We start from the raw sequence: 22,626 nt of genomic DNA on the forward strand, positions 1-22,626 counted from the left end.
ATGAGGTTGGTCCTCCACAAATCTGAATAGAATGAATGTCAAACACTGTGTTATGCAGTTTATATAAACTATCTCATTTAATAATTTCAACAACCTTGTGAAATAGATAGGATTATATTTATAAACTGAGACTCAGAGGGTAAGTAACTTCTCTACAGTCACACAGCCCTGGGAAATAGGGCTCTAGGATTTGATCCTGGGTGTGTGACCTTAAAGTTCATGTCCTTTTCACTCCACCTGTTTTTCTTAGATGAATTCTAATTTCATTGCATTAGTGAATGAGAAAATCACTTCACTGCACACTGCTGTTTTGTTCCTTTTCTTCTGGGCATATAGTGAATATAACAAAGTGTGTGCAATGCCCCCAATGAACAGTCAGTGTTGATCCATCTTGGTTCTCTCAGCATCTCAGTCTGGCGCATGGGAGATGCACAGGGCCACCTTCCTTCCTACCAAGTGAGATCTTTAATTAGGGGATGGACTTGGGCTCCCCTTAATGACCTAGCAACTGCTGGGACTGAGGAGGTGGGAAGGGGACAGGCACCACATGAGGGTGACGAGGTTCTTGATGGGCCCCGCTGGCCCTGGGGGAATCACAGGTCTCCCTGGGATCTCAGTTTCCCCATAAATAAAACAGAGGTGAAGAGTCCTTCTGTACCTAGCATCCTATGTCCCATTAAAAAAAACTTTTCAGTGTATAAGATTTTGTGTTGCTGGTCACAGTTAGATGGATACTGAAAAACATTTCTGGGCCCAATGTTTACTGCTAATGGTCAGCCTTCTGTTATCTGAAGGGTCTGAGATACAAAGTAAGACCTTAAGATCTTCCCTTACCAAGGATCTTTAAAGATGGATAAGTACTTAATTTTATGGTGGGTGGGTACTAGGCATTGTCCCTGAGGGCTAAGCCTGGTCATCTCTAGCTAGGACTTCATTTTAAAAAACAAATCAGTCTTAAGGGACAATGCCTGCATTAATGTTAATAACTATTGCCTGCATTTCTGTCCACAGATCCTACTCACCTGTGTTTTATCCACCTCATCCTTGAAAATTCAAGGAGGGTACTCTACTGAGAATGGTTGTTAGCATAGAGCAGTCTCTTTCTGCCATCTTGAAAACGATGGCCAAATTAGATTGAAACTCATCTGTTTCCTCCCACCTCAAGCATAATTCATGCCTTCAATTCTCCTTGGGATATTAAATGACTTTGGGACCTTAGAGGTAAGCTGTGTTATAGCCTCTTACTAAATTCTTCAACAGTGATTGAGCATGGGTTTTCAAACTAGTTAACTCCCATTAATTTTCCTTGTCTTAAATATAAATTCTTCCTTCCCCAGGAGAATTTACCTTTTAAAATAATTACCACTAAAACCTTTTGATTGTTATTATACTTCCCATTTTATTCTTAATGAAAAGGAGACAACACCTAATATATGACCCTCAGACCATAAAAGATCATTCTTTGCTCTGTCCAGCTAATTGATGAAGTCTTGCCATAATGGTGACACATTTAGTTTCATTCAATGCCATCAATACTTATAATATTAAATATTATTAGATATTTATAGTATTATATTTCTAGCCTTTCATGTTCTGAAAGTTTAGCAGAGGGGCAAATATGTGAACAAATACCTAAAATATGGTAAAAGTAAGCAGAATTGTGTATCAAGCTTCATACAGAAGAGGAAGGAATCAAGTTCTCTTTGAGGGAAGGGAAGCGACAAGCTAGAGAAAAAAGGTGACATCTGTAAGAATTTGAGTAAATAAATAGAATATTCTAAGTGATAGAGGTAACATGAAAGTGCATATACATTCTGGAGGCTGAGAAATCTAGTGAGGCTGATGTGTAGGGTGTGTGGGTCATGGGAAAGCCCTAGGACAGTCTCCCAAATGGGACCTGAGATCCTTAGTCCCACAGTATCCCAGCGTTCCCTTCTCATGGGAAGCAGGTGATATCGACAGAGACAGAGACAGAGACAGACTGTGACTAAGACCTACTGTTCTTTATCACATTACTGTTTGTCTCTGCTTGGTCCTCTCAGAGCCAGGCTATAAACTTGTCCCAAGGGAGGCTAAAAGAAGGGGCAGGCTCACTAGTAAATCACCTGTCTAAAGCCTTTTTGTTTAGAAATCTTTGTCATTTGATATAGTTATCAAACATTGTGAAGACCAGCATCTCTTTGTATCCCAAATACGGTAGAAGAAAGTTGAGGTTGATTGTTACCGTGGGACCAGAAGAGTAATTCAAGGGGTCAGAATGTCCATTCTCGGTTGCTCAAACAGTCACCCTTAGGGCCTTGGCTGTTGATCCTACCTCTTGGTATTAGTTCCCATTACTAAATGAGCCATGCTAGTTCTGGGGTCTAGGGTTTCCGCTGAGACTGTTAAAGAAGCCTCTCTTGGTTGGGTTAAAAGTAAGAAAGTCAATATCTTAACACTGACTGGCATTTCATTTGATAGAGAAAAAAGGAGAGACATAATTTCTATCTTTCATACTGCAATTTTTATTTCACGATGATCAAAAGATTCAAAGTTGATTTGGGACCAGGAAGAGAAACCCTCCTTAATTCTGGCAGACCCTAATATAGTGGGTTGGGGTGGCATTATGACATGAAACTGGAGAAGTAAGTTGGGGTCAGGTTGTGAAGAGCCTTGAACACACAGATGAGAGTTCAAACTTCATTCCATAAGCAATTGAGAGCTCTCCAAGATTTTTATGCAGGAGTTGGCATGGTCAGATCTGATTCAGAGAGGCAACTTTGGTGGTGGCAGTGGCAGTGGCAGTGGCAATGGATGGTTGTCAGGACTGAAGCTGAAGGCAGGAAACTCACCAGGAGGCTACTTCAATAAGCCAGGTGAGAAATGATAAAGGGCTGAGCAAGGGCAATGGCAGTGGGTTGAGAAAACAGAACAAAGAGAAAGATGTTGGGTAGAATTGATAGGATATAGTGACTAGTTAGATGTTGGAACTGGGGAAAAGAATTGGGACCCCTAGCTCAGGCAAGCAGGTGGATGGCAACACTGAATGAAAACTGAAAAAGCAGGAGCAAGAGGGGTGTTTTGTTTTTGGTTTCATTTTGTTATTTATTTTTAAAGGAAGATAATGAGTTTGGTTTTGAGCTTTTTGAGTTTAAGATGACTGGAAGGCTTCCTGGGGGAATTGTTTGGCAGGCAGGTATTTAGGTGAATGCTGGGTAAGGAAAACTAGATCTCGGCAACATGAGCATGCCTGTGGCTCTTGAAGCTATGGTACTGGAGGACATCACAGAGATGAAGACTGAGAGAAAGAAGAGCAGTGCCTTAGGAACAGAACTTTGGGGAATTTGAATATTGAAAAGGCAAGGGGAGGAACAAGAGCCACAGAATCCTCTAAGAAATAGGAGGAGAATGAGGCAAGAATAAAGAGAAGGAGTTACATCCAAGGAGAACAAGGAAGAGTTCTGACACATCATATTACTCCTGCTCTGAAAGTCAGTCAATGATATTTCCAACAAAAAGTGCCTGCTCCTTGCTGAAATGTGTCTCTGGGCGGAGTTCTGGGCAGGTGCACAGAAGTTATTGACTCTGACAATAACTAGGGAGGCTGAAAATGCACACATGCATGAGCACGCACACATACACATGACTCAAGACTACTTATGACAACCTCTTCCCCAAATTACAAATTAAATAGGGCTAGAGTTTGTGAAAATGACGAACTCACAATGAAACACTGATGATGACTTAGCAAATAATTGTAGGACATTTGTTCATTCACTTAATGATAAAAATACATTGAGGATATAAGAAGAAAATGAAGCCCCTACCCTCCAGAAAGTTAAAGGTTAACTACTATGCTATGGTGTGATGTAATTCTGCAACCATTAAAGAAATAGGAGCTCTAGACAGCAGATTAACAGCTGCTGAAACTATTAAGTGGAAGGTTGATGGGGAACGTTATAATGAATGGTTCAGGCTGATATTCCCTGAACCCACTGTCAAATTCATCAACCCTGAAAGAGAGACACAGGAAACAATATACCTCCTGATGTGATACAACAGCAAGTCCTCAGCACCACCCGTGAAGCAGTGTGGGGGTAAAATGCAACCTAAATTTATTCAAGCTTCTGGATCTAATGACCAGTTGACACAAACTATGGGGACTAGAGGAATATGTTATGGTACCACGATGAAAAAGCTATCAGCCACATCCAGAATATGGGAAAACTATGAAACAAATGAGCTGCTTTCTTTAACAAACAAATGGAATAGAAAACAAATTGAGAGAGGATTATTATAGATTAAGAGATTTAAAAGATACATCAACCAAATACAAGGTGTGGACTTTGGATTCTAACTCAAACCAACGTTGAGATACCTAGGGATATTAAAACACTGACTAGACATTAGATGGTATTAAGGAATTAAAATTAAAATTGATAGATGAGATAATTGTATTGTGGTTATACTTTTTAAAAGAGTATGTGTAAGAGATATATATAGAAGCATTTAAGGATGAACAACGTGATAATTAGGATTTGCTTTAAAATACTATAGTGGAGTCAGGGGTAGGGGATAAGTCTGTGTGGGATATAGATTTTAAAAGCTACAAAATACTGATAATTATAGAAGCTGGAGTTTGGGTACATGGAAATTCATTACACTATTCTCTGTAGATTTGTGTGTGTGTGTTTAAAATTCCACACACCAAAACATTAAAAAATATGATACCATAATAGCTGTAATGAAAGTACTCCCAGCTCAGGAAAATGGTAGAGGATGCAGGGCAAGGGCCCTGCTTGAAGAAGGCAATGAGGCCAGTGCTTTATGGAAAGTGTTACAGAATGTAAGTTCTGCAAGTTGTTATTATGTGCTGCACAGGGTCAAGGTGGTTTGGGAAAGAGTGGGTTTAAGGCAGCTCAAGGGGAGCCTTTGCTGCAGGACACTCCAGGGCTGTGGGGCCCTGCCGCTTGTGCGGTTTGCATGTGTCCTATGACTTCAGAAGGGAACAGAAGAGCAGGTGAAACTTTTCAAATTTTTTTGGCCATGGGAATGTATTTTTATAGAAGATTTTGCAAGTCACTTGGGAATAAAACTCGGGAAACACAATGGCGAGGGAAATTGAGCCTGGAAGGCATTTATGCAGGGTTGGGGTGTCACATACTTGGGTCTGTTTTAGAACAAAGCATGGGACAGAGATTTGGCTCTGACACTGTGGAGTGGTGCCCAGGACCTGGGATTCTCTAGACTATGGCTCAAGTCCCAGTGCAGCCACTTCACAGTTGTGTTTGTGCAAAGCCCATCCCCCTCTGAACCTCAGCTTTTTAGCAGGGAAACTGGAGAATGCCTCCATTATCTGATTATTGTGCAAATTTAATGAGATTACAAGTTCAAAAATGCTCTGCAAATATCAAAGGGATGTACAAATGGAAGCTTTTAGCCTTTACAATTAACATAGCTCCCCTGGGGTCTCTAGAGGTGCAGATGGAGGTGGGTTGCAGAAGAGAAGAGACTGGAATCACCTTTCTTTATGTTAATTGAGGTTCTTGTGATCAGCCTCTGACTATCTTAAAATGACCCAAGATGGGCTGGCCTGGCCGTTCCCCCACACATAATGCATTGATTTTAAAAATCCATTTCTCTTCTAACCCACCAAGAGAAGATGGGAAACCAGCTTGCTAAAGTTAAGGGCACACACCATCTTGGGGTCACTGAGATTTGATTTAAAATAACAAGCCCTAGAAACCATCTATACTCACATCTCTTTTTCTCTTCCTAATGTGTTAGTTATTTCACCTTGTCAGAATAAAGCCTTGGGCATTTTGGGGTGGTGGTGGCATGTCCTGTGCCCTTCAATCTGTAACTCTTACCTCAGTCTGGACCATGTGAATCCTGTGAAGTCTTAGGTCGTGCACTGCTCCATAAATGTCCACAGAGTCTTTGGAATCTAATTGCTGGAGGATTCGGTCCAGTGCAATAAATGTTCCAGTCCTACCCACACCGGCGCTAGAAGAGATGGAGAAGGAAGATTGAGCCTTTCATTAATTTTGCTTTTTAAGACTGTGCCCAGACACTGTGGCACAATCTTTCTTTTCCCTTCCAACTCATGGGAGACTACAGGAATATTTCTTTCTCTTAATGTACTCTCTCTCAGAGAAATAAAAGCTAGAGGCCCAGCCCTCCATGTCTTTCCCGTTCCTGCCTCCATGCATCATCTTGCCAGGGGTAAGTATTGCTCTGTTTTTTGTGTGTATCATTTCCATGCATGTTTTTATACTTTTCTTTCATACATTTGAATCCATAAACAATATATTTGTCTATGTGTTTCAAACATTTATTAAAATGGTAACATGTTTTATATATCCTTTTACCAAACCTTCTGATCAATATTGTGCTTTGAGATTTACCCATGTTGTTAAAAGTAGGTTTAATTTATTTTAATGACCTGAATCTATTTCCTACAAATGGAAAATTAGTTCATTTCCAGTTTTTCTCTATTCAAAACGGTGTTACAATGAACATCATTGTGCACATCTTCAACTTCACTTAGCTATTGCCAAATTGCTCTTCAAAGTGGTTTCCTAATTTGGGGATTTTTTTTTTTTTGACGCACACGTTTATATGACAAAGAAGAATAGTTCTCCAGTGGTTCTGGGTGAAAATGCCTGACATTCTTTAGACTGCAGGAAACTCTCGAGAGCCTCACGTTCCTTTTAAAAGCATCAGGGTTCCAATGACACATAAAAGCAGGGCTCCTAGGGTGCTGTGCTGATTGGGAAAAAATGAGTGCATTTGACATTTCTTTGACTGTAGCAATTCCCTGCTCTTTATTTATTAGTGTTGTTCAGTTAGGGCTATTAGAGTGTTGCTGCAAACATTAATTAGCTAAACACACCAGCATCCCTAGGGATAGAGGGAGAGAGGTAGCGAGAAAGATGGCTTTTTAGGTTGATTTTATGGACATACCATCTGAGGCAAAGAGAGGTAGGTGGTCCCAGGCAATGGGAGCCTTTTAAATATGCCCAAGGCGGGGGTGGGGGGTGGGGGGGTGGGGGGGTGGGGTGGGGGTGGGGGTGGGTTGGTGGGTGGGGTCTATGCCTCAGGGTCCCTGGCGTTTTCTTCAACTTCAACACTCTGGGGTTGCCGGTGAAGATTCATAATTGAAAGGAAATCTTGCAAAGCAGAGGGAAAGCAATTGTTTCACAGCAGAAGAAGAGAAAAAACACCAAGAAGAGGGCTGTGAAGAGGATGGACGCAGAAGGACTCAGTTAACCCATCTCTGGAGGTTATGTGCTGAGCACTGTCACACTGTGCCCTACTGTGCTGTGTGACACAGGGGACACTGAAGAAATAATGACAATGGCTCAACTCAAGAAGCTGGCAGGAGCGGGTGTGGCTCAAGCAGTTGAGTATCCACCTCCCACATGGGAGGTCCTGGGTTCAGGTGCCGGTGACTCCTAAAGAAGAAAAACAACCAGCAGACAGCAAGCAAAAACAATGAACAAAAACAGTGAGCAAACAATGAGCAGACAACAAGCAAAACCAAATGAGCAGGGAGCAGATGTGGCTTAAGCAATTGAGTGGCCACCTCCTACATAGAAGTCCTGGGTTTAGTTCCCGGTGCCTCCCAAAAAAAGAAAAAAAAACAAAATAGACGTTTAAGAGCTACAAGCAGGTCCTACAGATGGCAAATGTTACTAGAGCTGGAGGGAGGTCTAGAACAGAGGTCTGGAAGGATGGGTAGAGTTTGTATAGGGGAAGAGAGAGAGATAAGATCGTTCCAGAGGATAAGACTAGCAAGAGGTAAGAATAAGCTTGTGCAGTCACCTTCCTGGGTAGAGTGGGAGCAGAGTTGTTGGGAATTTGGGTTGGAGGGTGAGATAGGACACAATTATGGAGGGCATGGAAGTCACATAAGGACTTTCCATTTTGTTAAGTGGGAAAAAGAGCAAGAGGGAAAGAGAAGGATGGCGCATAAGGGTGAGAAAAGAGGTGGAAGGTGAGGAAAGTGGAAAAGGAGAAGTCAGAGAAGAGGAAAGTGGCTGGCAAGGAGACGTAGGAAGAGAGGTGTAACAGAGTCTCCTGGGGAGCAGGCAGGCTGTTGACCCAGACAAATCCTCCATCCACCAGATCTTCATGCTCACGCCTTGTTTCAGTCTCTTGGGCACATCCCCTGTACAGTTGCATTTTCCTGGCTCCCAGGCTGCTGAGTACCTGCAGTGCACCACTGCGGGCCCAGCACCGGGGCTTCTGTTGATGTAGTCCCTGACAGTTCTCACAAACTGGATCAGGGACTGGGTGGTCTCTGGGACTCCGTGGTCTGGCCATACGGTATAGTGAAAATGGCGAATCAGTCTGTGCGCGTCGATCTGTTCCTCCTGTAGAGCAGAGAGTAGGATAAGAAGAGGAACGACCTAAGGCAAACCTGCAAATTTGCCAACTATGCCCACACAAGAATTCTTATGGACCAAATTCCAGAGGACCCAGCAAAACTGGAACTCACAGGTCTCCATCTTCCCAAGCTCTGTTGTGAAATGGAAGTCAAATAAATAAACGTACACTGCATATCTTAAACTCCCTGATGGTCCACTCGGGCAGCACAGACTCGGAGAGCATCTGCAGGATGAGGTCCCCATAGTAGAGGGAATCTTGGTCCGCGGGCCAGTAATGGTCACACTTCACCTAGAGGAAGGCAGAAAGAAAAAAAGGGAGTCTACTTATTCTAATTATTTCCTATCAGTGAGATCATACAACATTTGTCCCTTTGTGTCTGGCTTATTTCACTCAGTATGATGTCTTCAAGGTTCATCCATGTTGTTGCATGTTACAGCTGGATTTTTTCCAAATGCTTTTTCTGCATCAATTGAGATGATTATGTGTTTTTTCCCCTTCATTCAGTTAATGTGGTGTATTATATGGATTAGTTTTCTTATGTTGGACCACCCTTGCATACCTCACATAAATCCCACTTGATCGTAGTGTATAATTCTTTTAATGAGTTTTTGGATTCAGTTTGCTAGTATTTTCTTGAGGACTTCTGTATGAATATTCATAAAAGATACTGATCTATACTTTTCTTGCCTGAAAAGAAAGCACCTTGGTATGCTTTATCTGGCTTTAGTATGAGGGTAATATTGGCCTCCCAGAATGAATTAGGAAGTGTTCCTGCCTCTTCAATTTTTTGGAACAGTTTGAACAATATTAGTGTTAGTTCTTAGAATGTTTAGTAAAATATCCCTGTGATGCCATCTGATCTTGGAGTTTTCTTTGTTGGGAGATTTTTGATTATTGATTCAATCTCTTTATAGTTACTAGGTTGTTGAGATCTATTTCTTTTTTGGGTCAGTGTGGATAGTTTGTGGGTTTCTAGGTTTTGTTCTATTTCATCGAGGCCATCTAATATGTTGGTGTACAGTTGTTCATAGTATTCTTTTTATTTCAGTGGGGTGAGTAGTAATGTCCCCATTTTCATTTCTAATTTTAGTTATTTGTATTCTCTTTTTCCTTGCTGTTCTAGCTAAAGGTTTAACAGTTTTATTAATCTTTTCAAAGAACTAACTTTTGTTTTGTTGATTCTCTCTACTGTTTTTTGTTTTTGTTTTTTCTCTTTCATTTATCTCCACTCTAATCTTTATCTACTTCTGCTCAGTTTGCTCTTCTTTTTCTAGTTCTTCCAGTTTTGAGGTTAGGTCTCTGATTTGAAATCTTTCTTTTTTTAAAAAATGTAAGTACTTAGAGCTATAAATTTTCCTCTCAGCACTGCCTCTGCTGCATCCTATAGGCTTTGGTATGTTGCATTTTCATTTTCATTTACCTCAAAATATTTCCTGATTTCCCTTGTGATTTCCTTTTTAACCCATTGGTTGTTTAAAAACATGTTGCTTAATTTCCACATATTTGTGAATTTTCCATTCCTCCCTCTGTTTTTCATTTCTAGCTTCATTCCATTGTGGTCAGAGAAGATACATTGTATGATTTCAATATTTTTCAATTTATTGAGCTATGTTTTGTGACCCAATGTATGGTCTCTTCTGGGGAATGATCCAGAGGCACTCAAGAAGAATGCGTATTCTGGTGGTGTTGGGTGAACTGTTCTATATATATGTCAGGCCAGAGTATTATTCAAGTTCTCTATTTCCTTATTGAACTCTTGTTTACATGCTCTATCCATTATCAAAAGTGGTGTATTAAAGTCTCCTACTATTAATGTAGAGCAATCTATTTCTTCCTTCAAATCTGTTAGTATTTGCTTCTTATAATTCGGGGCTCTGCTGTTAGATGCATGTATATTTATAAATGTTGTATCTTCTTGTTGGATTGATCCATCAATCAGTACACTGTCTTTGCCCTTTGTAACAGCTTTTGACTTTATTTGATATTAATATAGCTGGTCCAGCTCTCTTTCAGTTACTACTTGCATAATGTATATATTTTTTCCATCCTTTCACTTTCAACCTACTTATGCCTTTAGATTTAAGTTGAGTCTCTTGTAAACAGCATATAATTGGGTCATGTTTTTTATCATTCTGCAAATCTCTGCGTTTTGACTGGAGAGTTTAATTCATTTGCATTTAACATCACTAGTGACAATGCAGGACTTTCTTCTGCTATTTATCTACTTAGTCTATATAAGTCTTATACCTTTTTTGTCACTCAATTCTTCTGTTAATGCCTAGTTTCAAATTTATTTGATTTTTTGTATTGTACCCTATTGAATTCTTCTTATTTATATATATGGATATATTTTTTATATATTTTCCTTGTGATTACTACGGAGTTAAAATTTAGCATCCTAAGCAATATAACAACCATATTGGATTTGATAACAAATTGACTTCAATAGCATACACATACACTTTTTCTATACCCTTCTGTTCCTCCTCCTTTTTTTCTACTTGTTACAAATTATATCTTTGTACTCAGTATGTCCAAAACCACAGCTTTATCATTACTTTTTATATCTTTTCACTTTTGCACCTGTAGGAAGTAAGAAGTAGGGGTTATATACCAAAAAATACAATACAATAGTAATGGCATTTATAATTATTCAAATGGTTACCTTTACTGGAAGTCTTTGTTTCTTTATGCAACTTTGAACTACCGTCTAGTGTTCTTTCCTTTCAGTCTGAAGAACTCCCTTTAGCATTGCATGTAGGGCAGACCTAGTAGTGATGAATTCCCTCACCTTTTGTTTATCTGAGAATGTCTTAATTTCTCCCTCATTTTTCAAAGAAAGATCTTACCAGATATAAAATTCTTGGTTAGCAATTGTTTTCTTTCAGCACTTTAAGTATTCAACCCATTGCCTTCTTGACTCCATGATTTCTGATGAGGAATAAGCCTTTAATCTAATTGGGCTTCTCCTGTACTTGACACTTTGCTTTTCTCTTGTAGCAGTCAGCGCAAGGGGAATGCAAAGTGCAGGGTCCTCCAGTCCTCCCTGTGGGCCTATGTCTTGTCCTGGGTTTGTGCTTGTTTGTTGTTTATAGGAGTCTGAATGCCTCTTCTACTTCCCTCAGTTATTTCTTACACTGCTTTCATTGTTTCAAGCTACTTTGCCTGGTGGTCAAATTCTGGGGGTAGAAGGGGGGAAAAAAGGGACACACACTGGAGAGGAGTTTCCCAAGTCAGTCTTTCCCAGCTGGAACAAGGCCAGGGACCTATCAAGAGAATGCTTTAAACTGCCCTGTGGAGGAGATGAGGGAAGGGACAAGAAGGTGCTAGGAGCTTCTTCATCCAACTCCCCAAAGCCACATTTTCTTAATTCAGCCCCTGTCCTGCCAATGCAGCCTTTCATCTGTTCCCTACAGCTCTGAGGAATCTTATTGCCTGCAAGTCTCCTTCAATGTTTTTGCCCAGGGTACACTGGAACAATGGTTGCCCTCAGAGTTGGGCCCTCACCGGTCCAAAGTATAGCTAAACAAAGCAGTGATGTGCTCCCCTAGATCTTGGGGAACTGGATTTTCACATTCCTCTCTGACATCAGCAAGCTACACCAGGGGCCAGACCCCACTGCTACCTGCCATGAGATTAGGTAATGGGCAATGGTAACCATGGCATGAAGAGAGCAATTTGTTAGTGTTTACTGTAATTTAGCAGCCTCTTCCTCCTGCTCCTCTCTGGATGCTGCACAGTGTTTTACTGGACTCTGGAGTTTCAAAATAGTTGATTCAGACAGTTCCTGCTTGTTTAATAGTTGTTCTGGTGGAGGGACTGATTTCTGGAGTGACCTATTCCACCATCTTCCCACAATTCTCTTACCACAGCTTTTTATGAACTGAGCGATTTAATTCACTAACAATGTTTTCATGTGACCCCTACTTGGCTTTTGTGAGGTTTAATTTTTGGTAGTGGGGTTGAACCCTCCCAGGTGGTGGAAAGCAAAGCTAGGAAGTCAGGGAGGTTGTTTACTCACTCGGCCCTTCTCAACACACTGGGTCACCATGACAATGTTATGAACATTCTGTTCCCATGCCATTTTCCAGAAGTCATCCTTGGTGCCAGGAAGCGGTCCCTGCATAGCGATGTATTCTCTTCTGAAGTTGTTGCCCTGTGATGAAATTACAATATGGAGAGTCAGAAACAATAGGGCTCTTATGAATTATAAACAAAGGGTTAGCTCTGCAGATTAGTTGATAGTAGACCTCTGCCAGGCCCCTGACTTGAGAAAAGGAGACTAACACAAGTGTCAAGGCTTGGGAGCAGGAAAGACAAAGGCCAGAGCACTGAACTATTGTTAAGAGCCCAATTCCCTTTTATTAGCCTGGGTCTATTCTAAAAGACTAATGAAGGACTCAGGCAATGATCTAGAAAATACTCCACCCTCATTATGTAATTAAGAGGACAATACCTCAATTCTTCTCTCTCTCTCTCTCTCTCTCTCTCTCTCTCTGTGTGTGTGTGTATGTGTGTGTAGACTGAATGAGAGACTGACTCTGAGCAGGCTCTTTCCCTATTTAACATCGAAAAGTTCTAGTCATTTTGGATGATGGATATTAACGTAATATTGGTAAGAGATGCCATGCAAGGACAATGTACAGAAAGAGAAACCCCTGTTCATGGCACATCTACTATATGATATGCATTGGCCTAAGGAGCTTTCACACATCTTAGTTAATCCTAACCACAACTCTATGAGTGAGGATATTTTCACCTACTCAATATGGACTTACTTACAGATCCCAGTAAAAGCTCCTTCTTTCCTTGTCTCTCTGCAGGGCTTTTGCACTATGTCACTTCTGCCTCCCTCTAACTTTCACCCACTCCAGCGCTGCCTCTCATCTGGCTAATTTTTATTTGCCCTCCAAATCCTAGAATGTTACCTGCTCTGGGGAACTTTCTGTTATTTTCTTCTCTGCTGGGGGATATTCTCCTCCCAGATGCTCCAATGGCAACCTCTAGGCTATTCCTTCTGAGAACATGGTCCTCAGAGCAGCAGTATCAGGACTACCTGGGAGCATGTTAGAAGTGCTCAATCCCCCAAAGCCAAACAAAGACACCACAAGAAAGGAAAATTACAGACCAATTTCTCTAATGAACCTAGACGCAAAAATCCTCAACAAAATACTTGCTAACCATATTCAACAACACATTAAATGAATTAGACACCATGACCAAGTGGGATTCATTCCAGGTATGCAAGGATGGTTCAACATAAGAAAATCAATCAATGTAATACACCACATAAACAGACTGAAGGAAAAAAAATCACATGATTATATCTAAAGATGCAGAAAAAGCATTTGACAAAATATAGCACTCTTTCTTGATAAAAACACTGCAAAAGATTGGAATACAAGGAAATTTCCTGAACACGATAAAGAGTATATATGAAAAACCCACAGCCAACATCATTTACAATGGTGAAATCCTAAAATCTTTCCTCTAAGTTCAGGAACAAGAGAAGGATGCCCACTATCACCTTTTCTATTTAACATTGTCTTAGAAGTACTTGCTCGAGCACTGAGGCAAGAACCAGATATAAAAGGCATTCAAATTGGAAAGGAAGAAGTCAAAATTTCATCATTTGCAGATGACATGATCCTATACATAGAAAACCCTGAGAGGTCTACAACAAAGCTTCTAGAACTCATAAATGAGTTTAGTAAAGTCGCAGGTTATAAGATCAATGTGCAAAAATCAGTAGCATTTCTGTACACCAATAATGAGCAAGCTCAGGAGGAAATCAAGAAACAAATACTATTTACAATAGTAAATAAAAAAATATAATACCTAGGAATAAATTTAACTGAAGATGTAAAAGACTTATACACCAAAAACCACACAACACTGTTCAAGGAAATCAAAGAAGACCTAAATAAATGGAAGACTATTCCCTGTTCATGGATAGGAAGACTAAATATTATTAAGATGTCTATCCTACCAAAACTGATCTACACATTCAATGCAATCCCAATAAAAATCAACAAAGCATTCTTTAAGGAACTAGAAAAACTAGCTATGAAATTTATTTGGAAAGGAAAGAGGCCCCGAATAGCCAAAGACATATTGAAAAAGAAAAACGAAATTGGAGGAATCACACTACCTGACTTCAAAACATTCTACAAACTACAGTAGTGAAAACAGCATGGTATTGGCACAAGGAGGGACATACAGACCAATGGAACTGAATTGAGAGTTCTGATATAGATCCTCATATATATAGTCATATAATATTCGATAAAGCCACCAAACCCTCTCAATTGGGACAGAATGGCCTATTCAACAAATGGTGCCTGGAGAACTGGATAGCCATATGTAAAAGAATGAAAGAGAATTACCATCTCACACCTTATACAAAAATCACCTCAAGATGGATCAGAGACCTAAATATAAGAGCCAAGACCATAAAGACTTTGGAAAGCAGTGTAGGGAAGCATATACAAGACCTTGTAGTAGGAAATGGCTTCATGAACTGCACACCAAAAGCACGAGCAGCAAAAGAACAAATAGATAAATGGGACTTCCTCAAAATTAAAGCCTTCTGCACCTCAAAGGAGTTCGTCAAGAAAGTGAAAAGAGAGACTACGCAATGGGAGAAAATATTTGGTAATCATATATCTGATAGGAGACTTATAACCTGCATATATAAAGAACTCCTATATCTCAAAAATAAAAAGACAAACAACCCATTTAAAAAATGGGAAAAAGATTTAAACAGACACTTCTCCAAAGAAGAAATACAAATGGCTAAAAAGCACATGAAAAAATGCTCCAAATCTCTAGCTATTAGGGAAATTCAAATCAAAACTACAATGAGATACCATCTTACTTCCATAAGATTGGCAGCTAGGAATAAAACAGAGGACTACAGATGCTGGAGAGGATGTGAGGAAAGGGGAACACTCATCCACTGCTGGTGGAAATGCAGAAGGATCCAACTATTCTGGAGGGCAGTTTGGCAGTTTCTCAAAAAACTAGCTATAGATTTGCCATATGACCCAGCAATTCCACTGCTGGGCATATACCCAGTAGAACTAAAAATAAGAAAACAAACCGATATATGCACACCAATGTTCATAGCAGCATTGTTCACTATCGCCAAAAGTTGGAATCAACCCAAATGCCCATCAACAGATGAATGGATAAATAAAATGTGGTATATACATACAATGGGATACTACTCAGCTTTAAGAACGAATACACTACAAACACATGTGATAACATGGATGAATCTTGAGTACCTTATATTGAGTGAAGCAACCTAGGCATTGAAGGACAAATACTACATGACCTCAATGATATGAAATAAGTAAACCAAGCTGCCTCAGAGAGCTAAAGACTGGATGATAGGCTTAAAGGAAATTGGGGGGTAGAGGAAGGATGCAAGCTGACACCTACATGGGTGAAATCTATGATAAGCTGGAGGTATTTGTACAAGGAAGGGATAGGGTGGGGGAATAGGGTTACCTTTGGGTGGGGCTTTGCGGGCTTGAGTGGGGCTAGGGATGGGAGGATGGGTAATATTGCCCAAGAAATTGGGGGGAGGGTGGGGCAACATACGAACATAGGAAATTGTCAGTTATTTGGTTGAGCGTATAATGCTGAGAAAACTTTTTAAAAAATATAATAAGGAAGGTTACCTGTTTAAGATGCTTAAAGGGGATAATCTGATGCAGGACAGATTTCTAGGGAGTGTGTGAATGCTCATTTTGCCATAGTGGGTTATACCATTGGATAGAGACCCATATAATGAGAGTGAAGGTAGACCCACATCCTGGGGAGGACTGATGTTCCCAAATAGAGGGAATTGTACTTCTTGAGAGAAATGGTGGCTCCCAATGCATTAGGGCAGTTGAGCATGTCAAGCCCTCAACATTGTTGCAAGTATCTCTGAACATGCCCTTCAAGCAATGAAGATTGACTGTCACTGTGGGCCCTAAGGGGAGGGGGAAAGAGGTATTGAATAGATAGAACCAGTGTAACTGTGTGGGCAATAGAAGTGTTCCACAAGATTACGCAAGGGTGGATATAGGACATGTTAAATTACACCAAAAATATACAGGGGCTGATAGGCTAAAATGTAAATCATAATGTAAAACACAAGATAACTAAAAATTTAGAAAATTGTACAGTCTAAAATATAAACCACAATGTAAACCCAAATGTTACCTTATTTGAAAGCTATTGTCTCATTATCTGTACATCAGTTTCAGTAAATATAGTATGAATATGTAAAAAGATTATTGCTGTGGAAGGGAAAGGGTTTTATGTTGGATATGGGGGAGTACTGTATATTATACATATGAATTACTGTGATCTAAAACTTTTGTGAAGATAAGCTTAATAATTAGGGAAAAAAAAAAGGATGCAGACACTGAGGAAAAGACGGAAAAAGTTGCTTGCCAATTTGCATACAGGGCAACGCTTATTGCAATGATGGAAGGCAAAACATCACAAAGAAAGCTTTTGCATTTTTAAATTTTTTGATACCCCAATTTATTTTTACCTTAATTTTTCTAAATTAATATGTATTCTATATCTAACCTTTAACTCATCATTACATTCCATTTTACTATTAATGGAACCTGGCAATATACTGGGCTTCATTTTTGAAGAAGTTTTGAATCACAGAGAGGTTCAACAATGGCAGGGGAGGAATATTGATGTGGGATGTTATTGACAGGAGACACAGGGTTGGCAGGGAGTTCTCCAGGGCATTTATCAAGGGCACATAAAAATGTTTGGATATTTTCATAGTGGTTACAATTAAAAACAACAACTGAAGGAGTGCTGAGTTCCTAGCCAGGGGAGCTCTATCACAGTCCCTAAAGGAACAGCAACAATCCCCCAAGTGCAACGGCAAAGTCCAAAAAAAAAGGAAGGTCCGACAATGAGCCCTTGATACTAATGACTAGGCTTGTAAGCCTGTGCACCTGAAATAAGAACAAAGCCTAGAGTTGCAGGGTGCCTAAGATTTACCTCCTGAGAGCCTCTGTATTGCTCAAATGTGGCCAGTCTCAAAGCTAAACTCAGCATGTAAATGAGTAGCCTCCCCCCTAGCATGGGACATGACTACTGGGAGGAGTCTCCCTGGCACCGAGGGATTACTGCCAAGTAGCTGATGATGTAACTAGAAAATGACCTTGAATAAAAGGATCTACTCGGACCAGCAGAATATCTCAGTCTACACATAATACCAGGAGTTAAAAATGCTCTTTGATCTGAATAAAAGGGGGAAATGGAAAAGACAAATGAGTTTATATGGCTATGAGTCTCCAAAAAGAGCCGGGAGGTTATTAGAGGGGTTGCCATTATGCACACCTGAGCAGAGTCCCAGAGACAGATAAAGTAGATACAACCCCAGGTATTGGTTCTACTGAGGGCTACAGAGACCCACAGGTTCTATGGTCATGGCAGATGGAGTTCAGTGCCATGTCAGTCGGCCCTTCTTTGGAGTTGGTGTTTCTGTGTGATGGAGCCGGACTCAGATGTTATCTTTGTCCACAAGCCTCTCCTGTTACTTTTACCAGAACTGTAGTTGGTGCTTGGGTTTAGTGTATACCCAGGGGACCTGAATCTCTGGACTGACCATGTGATAGCCAGGCCCTGAGCCTCAACAGACTTGCAACTCTTACACTCTGGATTATTGGATTTACCCCACTCATCTAACATGGAGGTAAAGAAGGTCAACCACCACACCAGGGAGCCAAGACTGCCTGCAACTGAAAGCAGGAGAATTGCATCCAGCATCCATGTGGAATCTAAGCCCCCTCTTGATATAGATGTGGAGTGGACACAAACATTCCAAGGTCCACAGGATGGAGGAATAGAGTATGGGTTAGAGTGGACTTACTGATATTCTATTCATAAACTATTGTCATTAGTAGTAATCAAAGAAAATGTGGCATTGGTGTGGAGAAAGTGGCCATAGTGACTGCTGGCGGTAGGGAGTGGGAGGAAGAGATGTGATGTGGTGGCATTTTTGGGCATTGGAATTGTCCTGGGTGGTGCTGCAGGGACAGTTGCCAGGTATTGTATGTCCTCCCATGGTCCACTGGGTGGACTGTGGGAGAGTGTGGGCTGTGGTGTGGACCCTTGACCATGAGGTGCAGCAGTGCTCAGAGATGTATTCACCAAATGCAATGAATGTCTCATGATGATGGAGGAGGTTGTTGTTATGGGGGGAGGAGAGGGGTGGGAGGTATATATGGGGACCTCATATTTTTTTAATGTAACATTAAAAAAAACAAAGACAAAAAAGAAATAAGAAAGATAACTGTAATTATGAAGGCAAGTTCTAGTGTATGGTATTTTTTTTTAATGTAATGCCACTTTTTATTTCTTACAATATCTGAAACACAAATGCATTAAAAGTATTGATAAATCTAAAAAAAAAAAAGAAATGCTCAATCCCAAGCTCCACCGCAGCCCCACTGAATCAAAATCTGCATTTTAGCAAGATTTCCATATGATGCTGTGTACATGAATGTTGGAGGAGCCTTTCTAGAATGATTCTCATGGTGTTGTAACTTCCTGATGCCCCAGTTCTTCTGAGAATCTCTTTAGGGTCAGGACCCCATCTGATCCTGTGCCTGCACACAGCGTTCAACTTATAGTTAGCACTTACTTAGTACTTGTTGAATGAATGAATCATTGTTTGAGGTAAATATTATTAGCTTCATTTTTTGGGAAAAGGAAATGGAGACTCAGAGAGAAGATAAAACTTGCCCAAGGTCACAGAGTCAGCAAGAGATGGAGATGGAATTCAAACCTGGATTTGTCTGACCCTAAAGGTATTTCCACCATAGAATGCTGCAGGAAGTTGGCATGATACAAGCCAGAAGCAGAGCCCAACAGTTTGACACAACCCTTGAGTTATGATTGTGGTTTTTAAACATACAAATGACATGGAATTGGCTATCCTAGCTAGGTAACCTAGCAAATGGAGGAGGCACAGCTTCCTTAGGGAGATTTAATCTTTGGCAGGGGCTGCACAGAGAAAATGACCTTAGAAAATGCATTCTGGGCTCATATAAACTAGTGTGAAAAATGGGCCTCAGCAGTGATTGAACTGGACCCCCACATTGTGTCGCAATCAGGCACTGTTGGTCTGAAGGCAACAGACATGGTCTTTTAAAACCTATAAATGTTTCCAGACCTTGAAATGAGGAGAAGAATCATTTCCAGAGCAGCCACCTAGCAAAGCTTCATCCCTGGGCAGGGTGGTCCAATGGTTCACTTACTGGGATGTAGCTGGCATTGATGTAGTCAGAGCAAGGGTCGTCATCTACATTGGACAGCTTCACACGCGAGGCATCATCTGGGAAGAAGTTGATTGAGAGAGATTTATCACGGAGGCTTGGTGGTAGTTCTCCTATTGCCTGAGGGGTGTGCCCTTTAACAAACACCACAAAAGCCAAGTGCATTTGAAACTCCATCTGTGCTTTCCTTTGCAGGACATTGAGAGTTGCCTAACGGTGTAGCCACCTCCCTTTTACTCACTGCTAGAAGGAACACAATTCAGAAAAACTACACTCTATTGTGTCACCCAATAGGGTAAAAACAAATAATAATCCATAACTAGAGACTTTGTTAATTCCATTTCTGTTATTAGGTCTCCAAGGAGAAGCAGGAGGACCACATGGTGTAACATCAGCAGCACAAGAGGTCTCTCATAACCAGAATTTAAGCTGGTCATTACTCCTCTGGTGGGAAGGGCACTATCATGCAAGTTATTTCTTTGTACAGGCATTCAGAGCCTGAGATCTTCCATACCCAGCCATACCATATGTCTTCAGTCCCATTTTATTCCTGCAAAAGAGGAGAATGGCTAGAGGAAGACAGTGTTACAAATTTCAACTCCAGACTTACAGGGCAGTATATTGTTGTATCGATTTTTTCCTCTGTTCTCTGGCAACAGTGCAATGTCACATGATTGGTTTCTACCAACGTCTTTTAAGTCCTATCAGGTTAAAAAAAAAAAGTTTGCAAGTAGCAGAATATGGAATGGAATAAGGCAAATCACACACTTGTTGAGATACATAAGAATATAAAAATAGTAACACTGGCTACTGTTTGTGGAATGCCTTTCATTTGATGTGCATTAGATCGCACAACAGCCCCACAAGGGAGGAATTCTTATCTCCAATTTATAGAAGAGCAGATGGAGGCTCAAGAGGATAACTAATTTGCCCCAGGTTGCACAGGTGGCAAAGCTGGGAATCATTCAAAACCTGGTCACTTCTCTGCAAACCACATTGTCTCCCAGTCAAGCAAATGTCTAGGTCAAACGGCATTAGGTTTGCACCTGAAATGTGTCCATTCAAGAAATTCAAGTAGCCCTCCATTTGTTGTGCTACACCAGAGCTCAATCTGCCCTCTAAAACAAGGTGGCATATCACACCGGGAATGGCTTCAGGCGTAAAAGAGCACTCCGCTGAGCTACTAAGCATCACCCTAACTCCTGAGCCCAATCAGCCTGGGTTTCTGCTATTTAGGAGGGAGATTATACAAAGGCCTATGGGTGCTAAAGCATTACTGTATCTGAGTCCTACCTCGTATTCCTTGGACAGAAGGTAGTTGGAGTCAGCCTGGAGCTTCATGAAGTGCCCTTCAAACTGATTCACTTTTATTGGGCTATAATTAAAAATGTAACAAAAAGAAAAGAAAGTTACTAAAGAAAAGGGAAAATGCCATTACCCATCTGAATAGTCCACATTCCAAAAGCAGAGAATAGAGTAATTAATGTTCTCTCTTACCAAGATGTTTTCCGATTACTGTGAAGGGAAGCCAAAAGAAGAAAGACCCTGTTAGCAAATCTCACATAATACAAGCCACTCATCTTTCCAATAAATTATGTGAAGGAAAATGTGGTGGTTACCCTTTCTGGCCTAGATTCAAGTGGACGGATAATGGTCGATCCCGGCGAATGCTCAGGCGGGCAGAGGGCCTTTCTCGACCATGGCTGAAATATAAGGCAGAGAATTTTTGTTCTGATTATTGAGCTTGATTTGAACAAATTTTTCCATTTATGGTTATGCTGTGCATGTTTGTGCTAATATGGATTTTTCAGTGTTCATGTAGATTTACTCTTAGCCAACATCTTCTTGAGGGAAGGAAAGGGAATGAAGAACATGAAAAGAAATAGATTTTCCCACTCAAAAACGGATCTGTGCAATAGCGGAGCATTTGTCTCCTGGTTTTTGGCTACAGGTCATAATCACTTCCCACGCTCTCAATAAAACTTTCTTAAAAAACAACAGTAAACCTCAGATGCAAGACATGACTGCAAGAGAGAGGACAATGTGCTAAATAAAAGAAGTTCTATCAAAGAAGAGGGCAGAGTATTGGGACCACATGCTGTTTGGTTATTTTTTTGTCCTTTCTTACATTTAGATGGCAGATATGAGCCACAAAATGCTGACAGCAACTATACTTTCACACAATTCAGAAAAGCACTTGAGTAAACAATATGCAAATATCTCTGTCTTCAGGAGGAGACTGAGTCACATGAAAATGTTTTTATCCTGTGCAAAAGTAGTTATTTAACATTCAAATGAAGCTACCGATGGTCCCTCAGTCATTGGATAGAGGTAGAATTCCTTGGTCGTATAATAAATGGAGGAGATGAAAAAACCCAAGTCATGATTTTAGAGTTTGACTTTTGTTTTATTGAGAAACTTAAATTATTTCCTTTTTTCCTTTTCAGGCAAAGGGACATTTTCAGTTTTGTCTTTTAGGTTGTGGGCCCAATCACCAAAGGTTTTTACACTCACCTCGCTTTCTGTCTGCAGATGAATAAGGCAACCACAGCCACCAGCATGCCGATTAAGAACAGGCCAGCACTCACACCTTCGATAACTCCAAATAAGGGCTCTACAGTAACCCAGACGGAAACAACAAACCCAGATGGGAAATGAGTGCTAAGGAACCAGTAAGACAGCTACTGGCTCCTCTCTCCCAAGGAGCATTATAACAAGCACAATTCAAGAGATGCCACATTGTGGCATTTGAGTATCCAAATAGGAGTTTGCAGTTGAGAGGATGAGGATACAACCCCTGCTACTACCCTCTGGCCAGTATGGTCATTGTATTTTTGAAGTAAATGGTGTTTAGCTTATAAAGGAATTATGGATTTCATTTGTGCTTGTATGTAAAGATTACGATAAAGGCCAGCTTTTAAAATGGAGAACATGTAATTTGCCG

At 40.6% G+C, this 22,626-nt stretch overlaps 1 protein-coding gene across 3 annotated transcripts in view; it reads right to left on the bottom strand.

Annotated features, from left to right (window-relative positions):
• The window catches only part of PTPRB (protein tyrosine phosphatase receptor type B), a 122,070-nt gene that overhangs the window by 3,769 nt on the left and 95,675 nt on the right, over positions 1-22,626 (bottom strand). For all 3 annotated transcript variants that reach the window (XM_058308423.1, XM_058308421.2, XM_058308426.2), the window contains 10 exons: positions 22,197-22,296; positions 21,302-21,385; positions 21,180-21,197; positions 20,976-21,057; positions 20,293-20,383; positions 19,665-19,741; positions 12,395-12,529; positions 8,539-8,661; positions 8,194-8,357; positions 5,850-5,985 (listed from right to left, as the gene is read on the bottom strand). In XM_058308423.1, coding sequence (XP_058164406.1) covers positions 5,850-5,985; positions 8,194-8,357; positions 8,539-8,661; positions 12,395-12,529; positions 19,665-19,741; positions 20,293-20,383; positions 20,976-21,057; positions 21,180-21,197; positions 21,302-21,385; positions 22,197-22,296 — 1,010 coding nt within the window. The remainder of the gene's footprint in view (positions 1-5,849; positions 5,986-8,193; positions 8,358-8,538; positions 8,662-12,394; positions 12,530-19,664; positions 19,742-20,292; positions 20,384-20,975; positions 21,058-21,179; positions 21,198-21,301; positions 21,386-22,196; positions 22,297-22,626) is intronic.

The sequence above is a fragment of the Dasypus novemcinctus genome, chromosome 12 (assembly GCF_030445035.2).
Source record: "Dasypus novemcinctus isolate mDasNov1 chromosome 12, mDasNov1.1.hap2, whole genome shotgun sequence".
Taxonomy (NCBI): Eukaryota; Metazoa; Chordata; class Mammalia; order Cingulata; family Dasypodidae; genus Dasypus; species Dasypus novemcinctus.